Source organism: Emys orbicularis, chromosome 4 (genome assembly GCF_028017835.1).
Source record: "Emys orbicularis isolate rEmyOrb1 chromosome 4, rEmyOrb1.hap1, whole genome shotgun sequence".
In the NCBI taxonomy this organism is placed as follows: Eukaryota; Metazoa; Chordata; order Testudines; family Emydidae; genus Emys; species Emys orbicularis.
In genome coordinates this window covers 139,536,939-139,546,915 of record NC_088686.1, presented here as the reverse complement: position 1 = coordinate 139,546,915, position 9,977 = coordinate 139,536,939, and the positions used below count along the sequence as shown (strand labels likewise).

At 47.0% G+C, this 9,977-nt stretch overlaps 1 protein-coding gene across 1 annotated transcript; it reads left to right on the top strand.

The window, feature by feature from the left end:
- The first annotated feature begins 2,563 nt into the window (after nt 1-2,563).
- LOC135877235 (uncharacterized) lies at nt 2,564-9,685 on the top strand. The gene is made up of 7 exons (XM_065402623.1): nt 2,564-2,707; nt 3,387-3,743; nt 4,966-5,286; nt 6,635-6,734; nt 7,483-7,577; nt 7,801-7,856; nt 8,383-9,685. Exons 1-7 carry the CDS (start codon nt 2,665-2,667, stop codon nt 8,650-8,652), a joined length of 1,242 nt encoding a protein of 413 aa, XP_065258695.1. The 5' UTR covers nt 2,564-2,664; the 3' UTR covers nt 8,653-9,685.
- The last annotated feature ends 292 nt before the right edge of the window (nt 9,686-9,977 follow it).

The following is a 9,977-nucleotide window of genomic DNA, read 5'->3' as shown; positions in this document are numbered from 1 at the left end:
GAGCTGAGACCCACCAAACTCATGCCACCTCGGAGAGCAGTGCCCGCAGTGCCAGGAAAAAGAGACGGTGCTGTCTGTTTGTAGCCAAGGAGACAAGGCAGGGGAGTGATACCACAATTTGATGCACACACAAAGCATCAAGTGAGCTGAAGACTCACTGTTTGCTGGGTACCTGACACAATGTTTCCTGGTGGTGTCGCTAGGTTCGGACACAATGCGTGCACACCCCAGATAACCAGCTGCAGCCACGTCCTGTCCATTCGGGAGCCTTTGCAGTTTGTGTCCATGGGCCTCGGGCTTATACGGGAGCAGCACGTGCAGCAAGTGGCCGGCTCAGCCAGGAGACATCCACTTCCTACCCACTAGGTGATGAGACAGGAACAGCAAGGGCTCCCTTTTAAAGGGGCAGGACGTAAGCCAAACCTGCAGGGCTCATTTCACAGCACTGGAAGGGAGACCCCCACTGCAGCCCCTGTAGACTCGGAAGAACTGATGGAGACTTGGGGTGGGGAGGAAGATCTGAGGACAGCAGAGGCCAAAATCACCTTATTCCATACATTTGGGAACGTTGGCAACTCTGTCTCACACACACTGGGGGTGGGCAGGGGAAGGACAGACCCCCCAAACCATATAATCTTTCTATGTAAAATTCATGATTTGGGGACAAATCATGATTTTGTGGGGGCTAACTCATGATTTTTGAGCCTGGCAGTAATGCACATAAAAGCTAGGTACTGTTTTTATTCTCGAAACCACAGCTCATTTCACATGGGTTTGAGGTTCTCTGCCTTGCAATCATGGAAGAGGAATCCAGGGCCAGGCTGGGGGCTGTAAGGAGAGAGCGGGGCTCTTTGCTCACAGTCTTTAGACTCAGGGAGGGTGAATCCTGTAGGTTTCCTACCTGCAGCAGCTTGGATCTTTGAGGACCAGAGTTTCAGCACTATTAGCTGAGCAAAAGCACAAGAACCAGCTGCACAAGACAGAACAATGGGCTCGGAGCCTGGTCACTGCTCGGTGTTAAAAGGTCTGTTGTTTCCTGATTTCACAAGAAATCATGCTGCAAAAATAGGGTAACCCAGCTGTGGTTTTTTTTCCACTCTCTTATTACGGTGTCATCCGCATGTGAGTTTGACTCATCACCAGCCCCAAAGCAAAGCTGAATCTGGCCATCCTGGGAGAGGATCTCGTTACACAACGCAAAACACTGACACCAGCAAGAACTCACCCCCAGAATGCCAACTGCACCCTAATGGCCAAACCCAGTACCAGCAGCAATGCTCTCTTTTCCCCCGCACTGGTTGTAAACCCAAGGCAGAGCCAAACAAAACTGACTTACAGGGCTTGTCTACGCACACAATTGGTTTGTGGCAAGTTGAGGAGTGAGTGTACACTGTACTAGCCTGCTGCGGACTAACTGCCCACGTGACCCTGCTGACGCTCACTAACAGTTCGTCAATCCACTTTGATCTACTCCTCTTTGAAACAGGATTAGATCAAAACACACCGACAAACCATTAATGCGCATCGGCAGGTGCACAGGCACTAACCGTGCGGGCTAGTGTGGGTCTCACACCAGCTTGCTGCCAACTAAATATTTGTGTAGACAAGCCCATACTCCCCCCACACACACACACACACCATGAAGACTATAGCTGGTTTTCCCATCCCATGAAAAATGTCAAGATTTCAAAATGTTTCCCCTACCACACTGGGATGAAACCGAGCCCTTTTGAAGTTTTTTTGTGAAACACCCAATAGGAAGAAGATCAGAATAACCAATAGCCCAGGAGTTATGGCAGTCACCTCAGTTCTGAGTGCCCAGCGCGCTGTTCCAATGAACAGGTCGTTATTTATACAAAGTTGGAACAGCTTCAACAGGAGAGATTGAGACGCATCCCACAACAGCCAATAGGACTGGATGGATCAGCTGAGCCAAGCCATGCATTCCAATCTCCCACATGGAGGTGAACCAACATGATCCCGCTTCCCTTTCCTCAGCACTGTAATCCTCCTCCTTTTTGTATGGCTTTAAGCAAAAATATCCTCTCCGGGTCAACATCCCAAACACGGAGCTAGAGGATGACACAAGGGACCCTGATGGGAAGCAACTTGGGGGATGTTCTACTAAGGAGATGGCATGGCCTAATGGATTGGGCACTGGCCTCAGACTCAGGAGACCTGTGTTCTGCTCCCATCTCTGACTGGCTGTGTAACACCAGGCAAAGGAATTGCCCATCTCTGTTTCCCTAGCAGTACAATGTAGCTATGGCTAAGTCCCCCCTTTATAAAGTGCTTTGAGATCTAGGGATACAAAACTAAAAGCTGTTCATGTACTATACACCAAGGCTTCAAATGTCATTAAAAATAGAACATGTGCTAATCTCTCTTTTTTCCCCTCACTCCCCATTTCCAAAAGCAGATCTCTAAACATGTGCTAAAATGAGAAGCAGCTGATAGCCAAAATGCAGGCTTCCTGTGTGAAGGCTCAGATTAGGACTGTGGTAGAAGCATCTTTCCAACAATTGCAAACAATACTGTCACTCTGGAGCATGACGACACAGACAGTGACAAAGGGAGTTCACTGCCGACCCATCTTCACAGCAACAAAGAAGCCTCAATGCTGCATTCCACCTCTCCAAGATCTAAACCACTTCCCATTACAGGATGGGTCGCTTCCCAGCCCGGCTGCTATTGCTGGCACTAACAGGTAAGGCACCGAGAGATCGGCCCTCCCCTCCCGTAGACACAGAACATTCCGTTTGCTCTTGCACTCGTAGCACACTGCGCTTGTTTGCTTTTGCACTTATCATTTTGGCGGGCTGCGAGCAGGCATGGAAATTGGGCACCCAGCTATTTGCAATGGCGAGAAATGCTTGGCTTGCTGGGGCTCCATATTTTCCCCCAGTCATTGCATATGTTATAGTGGAATGAAAAGCCATAGAGTGGATTTCAGAGAGGGTTTAACCAACCCCAATTTTTGGAAACAGACTTTTCTCATGCTAGAAGGGATTCCTGTCTCCAAACCAACCTAGGAACTGGGTGCCATGAGTCTGGAGAAAGTAACAGAGAATGTTCTGTAGGGAACAACCCTGCAAGATGACTCAAGGATTAGATGATCAGACCAGTGCCAGTTTACCAGACAGAGCCAGCCTAGCTCCTGATCAGTTGTTCACATGCTAACCTGCAATGAAGATCGGGGGACATAAGCTTCACAGTGGGGAAGAACATGGGAAGTTGAATGGGAAGGAGGCAGTGGCAATGGATCGAGTCTCACCACAGAAGCTCCTTTAGACAGAGATGGGAGCTTGGAGAACCAGTCACAGCAGCCTGAAGTAGCAGCATTGATGGGCAGGTCATTCTCACCAATGTTTTTCTTTCCTTGGCAGGGCCGTGCCTGGCAAGAGAGGAGCTGGAATTGGTGACAGCTGTACAGGGAAGCTCTTTCAGTACAACGTGTTACTACGATAATGTCAAGTATTCACTAGAGGAGAAATTCTGGTGCAAGATGCTGTCAGACCAGGAATGCAACAGCAGAATCTTCCTGAGCATCCGAGCAAAGGGAGGGAAATACCTAAATATTGCACCAAAGAGAAGGGTCAATCTAACAAACTCGGGAACAGGCTGGATTTCTGTGTCCATGACGGAGCTCCGGATAGAGGATTCAGGAACATACTTCTGTGGGGTTTTTGATCATCAGACAATTATCCCATTTAAAAAGATTAAAATGACTGTTTCTTATGACGGTGAGCTAAAGACCAGTCATGACCTAGTTGGGACACAAATCAGCTCAAACCAGGATATTCCAAATTAGACTAATGCTCCATTCCTATTCCAAAGAAAACACAGGGTCTATAGATGTCAACTCCCCAGTATATATTATAGAGAGAGATGGTTAAAATAATAACCTTCAATTACATATCTAGACATAGAAACACCATGTGTATCATACACATATATGTATGTATTTAGATGTACACTTATCACATATCTATGTAAAAAGAAGAGCTGGTTAGGAACGTATTTCTCCCCTCCCCCCCCCCACAGCCCACCTCACCCCCACCCCCAAATAATTTTAACCAAAAAACCCCAAACAAACATTTTTAGTCTTTTTGTCAAAACAATGAAAACCAAAAGGTTTGGGTTGAAAACTCAAAAAAATTCAGTTTTCAATTGTTCAATTAAAACTTTTTTTTTTTAATGAAAATTAACATTTCCCCCAAATGTCCTATTTAATCAAAAAGCCATTTTGCATCAAAAATTGAACCTTTTAGACAGAAAATCTTTGACCAGCTGGGATAGAAACCCCATGGGATGGAGAAACCCCACTCCCAATTTGAAGTCCTGGTTACCAGTTGGGATGAACAATAACAAGACTGGGCTTCTTCATTCACACCATCCCTGTCCTGGTTGAGTGTTGTTTGTTGTCACTGCTGGTGAAAGGTGCTGCAATGACACCTCTGGACCCTTATCCTTACACACAGGGGAGGCCCAGCATGGCCAGTTGCAGTGCAAGTTTCCCCGTGCTGCCTCAGCCAAACTACCTCAGCCGTGTCCTGGGTGGTCCCCCATTCTAGGGAGGAGAGAGGAATCCCCTCTTCAGGGCTCATTCAGTCCTTAGCTCCTCGGTTGCGAAGACTGCCAGGAGCAGAGGGGCCAGTGGTGAAGGTGCATTTTCAGAGTGGTGGCAGCATTAGCAGATGCTCAGGCTGGTTCAGGGCTGCCCCGTGGTGATTGATGTGCAGTTTTCCAGTGGTAATTGTGCACAGCCAATCCTAGGAAATATTTTCCTTGGGCTGGAAGAGATTATTTCCATGTCTTTTGCAAGCTCCTGTTGGGCTGGGGTTTGGTCTGATCCTTTGTCTTCCCATTTAGATGCAGGGGGGCATTTATACACCTGCGGGACATTTATATACCTCTCTTTCCTTCCCTTTCTCACAATAACCAGTCACCGGTCTCTCTCTCCAGCTCCCATGAGACTATCTGCAGAAGAAGGAGGCTTCATCTCCTTAAATTGTTCTTATTTTTTGATGGACGACAGCAGGATACCTAATAATTTTACCTGGTGCAAAATGGTAACCGCAACCAGATGTCAACCTGTCGTCAGCGTTAAGATTGATCAGATTCTTAATAGACGAGAAAGGACCAGGATAAAGCTTGACCGGTGGAACAGAGTGATTATAGTGACGCTGGTGGCGCTCCAGCTACGTGACTCGGGGGAGTATCATTGTGAGACCCATCTCCAGGGAAGTACCGTGCTACTGAAGATGATCACACTGAATGTTTTGGGTGAGTTACTCAAAGAAAAGTGGCCTTCCCTTAAAAGTCAGCAAATTCTCATCCCCTGGTGGATGTGATAACAGGGCAGAGCTCAGATGGGCTCCTCAGAGCAGGGAAATTGCAGGAGACCCAGAGACAACTTCTGAATTTACCTTTTGAGACTTTTGATATTTACTAGTATTATAAACAAACTCGGCCAGATCCTCTGCCCACGTAAATCAGAGGGGAATCATTAGTTGTTATGGACCTACACCAATTTACACCAGCAAAAGAAATGGGCCCAGAACTGATCTGAATGTTGCCCAAATCTCTGACTGAACTCATCCCTTTGTTATAGTTCACAAATATTAAACTTTTCTTTGATCACTTGATAATTACCTGTTCTGTTCATTCCCTCTGGGGCACCTGGCATTGGCCACTGTCGGAAGACAGGACACTGGGCTAGATGGACCTTTGGTCTGATCCAGTATGTCCGCTCTTATGTTCCATACCCATTTTCATGCCTCTCCACCCTTCCTACTCTGAGCCAGTATAGGACACAGAAATACCGGAAATAACTTGGGAGAAGCTATTCCTGTGGTCTTCCTGACTAGACTGAAAATGGAGCCTCACAAGGGATAGTCTGTCCCCGAGACAATTCCATCCCAATAACCCTGAAGAGGGTCAGATCATAAACTGAGCACTTGGATCCTTATCCAAGGGGACCTTTTGCCCATATGTGGCTTATCGGTCCCTGCTCACACGTATTCTCCGGCAGTAGCCATGCTTTCCCTTTTATCTGTCATAGACCCCAGACCTACCAGGTCCATCTCACCGGAGACACTCAGCAATTGGCAAGGTTGGGTGCATGGAAACCAATGATTGTCTAGACTATCCCTCTGGCCATTGCAGGGTTGTTCCTTCTAGTAGATTTTCCAAGGCGTGCTCCATACTAGCTGTAAATGTCTCCAGTGAAAAAGTGTAGCCCAATGGGTGGTGTGGGGGCCTGGGAATCAGAAGATGTGAGTTCTAGTTCCATAGCTACCACTCACTTTCTGGTGGTATCGACACTAAACTTTTTTTGCTCAGATACTACGGTGAGAGGCACCATATAACAACCTGGATAGAATGCACAGGACTTCCGTGAGGGATTATTGGACTACACTCCAATAAGCCTCAGGGCTAGGACTCCTCTGGGCGGTAAAGGGCTCCTGCATCACACCCTATTGTCACATTCTCACTGTTAACCAACAAGCGATCACTCACAATTAGTACGAGAAGGCTCTAAAGCCTCGTCATGATTTCCCATCACTTCCAGAATGTCAAGCAGGCCAGGGCCATGCAGGGGAGGGTCACTCACTCTTGTGTTTATTTTCAGAAAAAAGTGTGTATTATGATACAGTTAATGAGGCTACTTCGCCTCCCACTAACGAGGGGGAAACCGCCCACCCAACTGTGGCCACCAACAAGGAGCAGAGGTATGAACATCAAACAAACAAAAGTCTTCAGGGCTGACTTTAGGGTCCCCAGAAGGGATTTTCTGGATCTGCTGCAGATTAAAAGGGTGGGGTTGTAAAAGACACACACACACACCCCATCCTCCGAGTCTCTTACAGGGTTTGATCTAACCCCCTCAAGGCAGTGGAAAGGCACCCACTGGCTGTAATAGGAGCTGGAGCAGGCCCTTAGTGAGCTGTCTGTTCTTTCCACTCCATAGGAATACTTAGGGGATGAGCCCAGAGCCCAGCTGTGCTGTGCCTTCTCTGTCTCTTGCATTAAGAACACAGCCTAAGACCAAACAATATCACATGTCAAATGAGAGCCATTACCAGGCCTGATCAAAGAAGACCCTGATAATTACCCTGATGAAAGACAGCCCGTGGAGGGGGTACAGCATCCTAATGAGGGGGTAACAGCATCCTTTGAATTCTAGTAGCACTGCCAGCAAGTGCTAGAAAATAATTCAAGCTCCTGAGTTTATCCCTTGCATGAAGCAACCCTGGGAAAATACAGCAGGGCCAGATCCTCCAGTGGCATCAGTCAGCATAGCCCCATTGCCGTCAGTGGAATTGCATCAAGGTACAAGCAGCCAGTGTGATTTTTGAATGCTGAATTTAGATCTTGGAGCCTTAATCCAGTTTCCAACACAGAGAGTCCCCTCCCAAATTAACCAGGTCACCTTTGATGCCAAGAATATTAATGAGGATATTGTGCATTTCCTTGCAGAATTCTTTATGTTGTCCTGGCACTGGGCTCCTTCCTGGCTGGCAGTGTACTGATTGCTATCATGACTACTATTTTCACCAAAGGGAGACAAAGAGGTACATCTCTATCACTTGTCCAGTTTTCATGCAGTTTGGGTGTGTTCCCACTGGCCTGGATCAACAGTGTTGAGGGTCATGCTGAATGGAAATGGGGGGAGGGGGGAGGAGAGAGAGAGAGAGGTGCTAGATCCTTCACCCCATGACCCACTTTTAGTTGTATGTAAAAATACAAAGGGTTAGTTACAGTTTTTACATTAAATTGAGATTCTGTCTTTCACAGTAGGGAACGGGCTGAATTTTGGTGAACACCCTAACTGCAGACTAGCAGCAGAGCAGGTAGGTTGAAGGTCTGGTATTTCTAGCACTTTGTTCCATCTCCTCCATATAGCGATTTGAAGCAGATGGAAGCAGGATTGTCTAGTGTTTAGAGCAGGAGGATGGGAATCAGGATTCTTGTATTTCTGTTTGTCTGCCTGTGATACAAATATTACCATGACCACAAGCTGCATGAAGTTTAATGTCCCTGAATCTGCAATCTGATCAGCATGGGCTCAGAGGTCTAAACTCAGAGATCCTTGAATGCTAGATGATTGCAAAGCATTCATATTACTGAACAAGCCAATATGGGAAGTGTCTCAGTCCAATTCCTCAGTCCTTACAGTAGGGTTCATATAGGGGGGTGTTCTCTGAGCACCCCAGATAAATGTATTTCTCTTTTCCCGTGCCCCCCTACCCCCCCTGCAGTTTCACCCTCTAGAGAGGAGATTTTTAGCAGTGGTAAAGTGAGACTTAATATTCAGAAAATGGAAATGTTTAAAAGGATGACATTCAATTTATTCTCCTATTATTTGGGGCTTTCCAGAAGGATGAAGGACACCCCAGAGATGCCACCCCAGATGGGGAGTTGAAGAACGGTATAATATATGCCAGGCTAAGGCTCCAACCCAAGCCAAAGCCAGACGATGTCACGTATGCCAACGTGGAGCCTCCACCAAAACCAAAAGGTGCCAAACATTCTGCTGAGCCCTCAGCTGTCCTGTTCTCCTCAGGCACCATGGAGTATGCAACCATCATCTTTGGAGACTCACCTCCACGGTCTGGGACTAAAGAGAAACAAACCGGCCCTAACTGAACTCAGATCCCATGAAATCTAGTGCCCCCTCATAGCTCTTCTCCTGAACTGCTATCGCAGAAACTACAGTCAGTCGCTGACAATTGAATGCATCTGGAATTGAAAGGAAAATACATCCTGCACTGGTTGTCACTAGCTCCTCCGGGTATTACCACAGTGCATCATCTTACATAAAAATTGTGGTGTGAGGCTTATTTACCTGGTGGCCTATTGGTACAATAGCGCTCTGAACTACTCGATAATAGGCCTGTGTCTACTTTCCTGTTCCTTCTCCCCATGGCCAGGCAGGTGCAGGGAATGCTCCGGAGGTAACACACTCGCTTCTTGGTGGGGAGAGTTAGTGACCTGCATTGCCCAGCAGGGACCTCTCAAACAGGGAGCAAGGATGACAGGTGCTGCAGGGAGTCCCACAACCAGAGGAATTGCACTGTAACATGGGGCCATGGGGGTACGATCGCAAAGCAGGTGAAAAGGAGGAACGAAGGAGGGGATGGATCCAAAGGACTGGGACAGAGATTCAAAAAACCTCCCTGGAAAAAACAGCTACACTGCTAGGATAGCCCAGTAACAGGATTCAGCCACTGGGAAATAAATGCAGTGGAAGGGTGGGGTGCATTTACTTTCTCTAGTGGCTCTATTTTTAGTGATAGGCGGCTATAAACACCCCCATCAGGAAACTGGATCCCTCTGATAAGAGCGGCCACGGCGTCCCAGTAGGGAAGTGCCATGAAATATGGGAACATGCTACATTTCCTTTTCAGTCTTACAACTTCTCTAACAGTTCAGTTAACACCACAGTGGCTACCTTTCAATCACCTCCCTGCATTCGGCCCCTGTTCAGCAAAGCACTGAAGCACGTGCTTAACGTTAAGTCCTGACTTCCGTGAGACTTCAAGTGCTTTGCTAAACTGGTGCGTCACCAAAGAGCATATGATTGTGCAAAGTAAAACTGTATTGTAATGCAGAGTTAACAGTGGGTGGGTGTGAGTCACTCTGTATTCACTTCTATGGCGCATTATAAATATGTCTTAAATAACTTTATTATAAACTATACACATTTCAAACTGTCTCAGCTTCCATTAAAATCTATGCGATTGATACAATGGTGGCTAGTCCCTGCAGGAGAAGGATTATGTTGGGGAAGATTATTTGCAGCAATTCCCAGTGCATTAGCAGGAGGAATGAGTTCCGGAAAGAACAGTGGAACAGATTCCATAGCAGGACTGTTGTTATCCACTGCCCAAGGGTTCAGGTGCAAGTTTTCAATACCCCTATTGGGAGATATAGCTGCTGGAAGTGGGGTCTCAGTAGGTCTGTTACAGAAC

Coding starts and splice junctions, on each gene's coding strand:
- LOC135877235 (XM_065402623.1), top strand. CDS start 2,665: ATGGGTCGCTTCCCAGCCCGGCTGCTATTGCTGGCACTAACAG. Junction 6,735..7,482: donor GCCACCAACAAGGAGCAGAG/GTATGAACATCA, acceptor ATTTCCTTGCAG/AATTCTTTATGTTGTCCTGG. Junction 7,578..7,800: donor CACCAAAGGGAGACAAAGAG/GTACATCTCTAT, acceptor TGTCTTTCACAG/TAGGGAACGGGCTGAATTTT.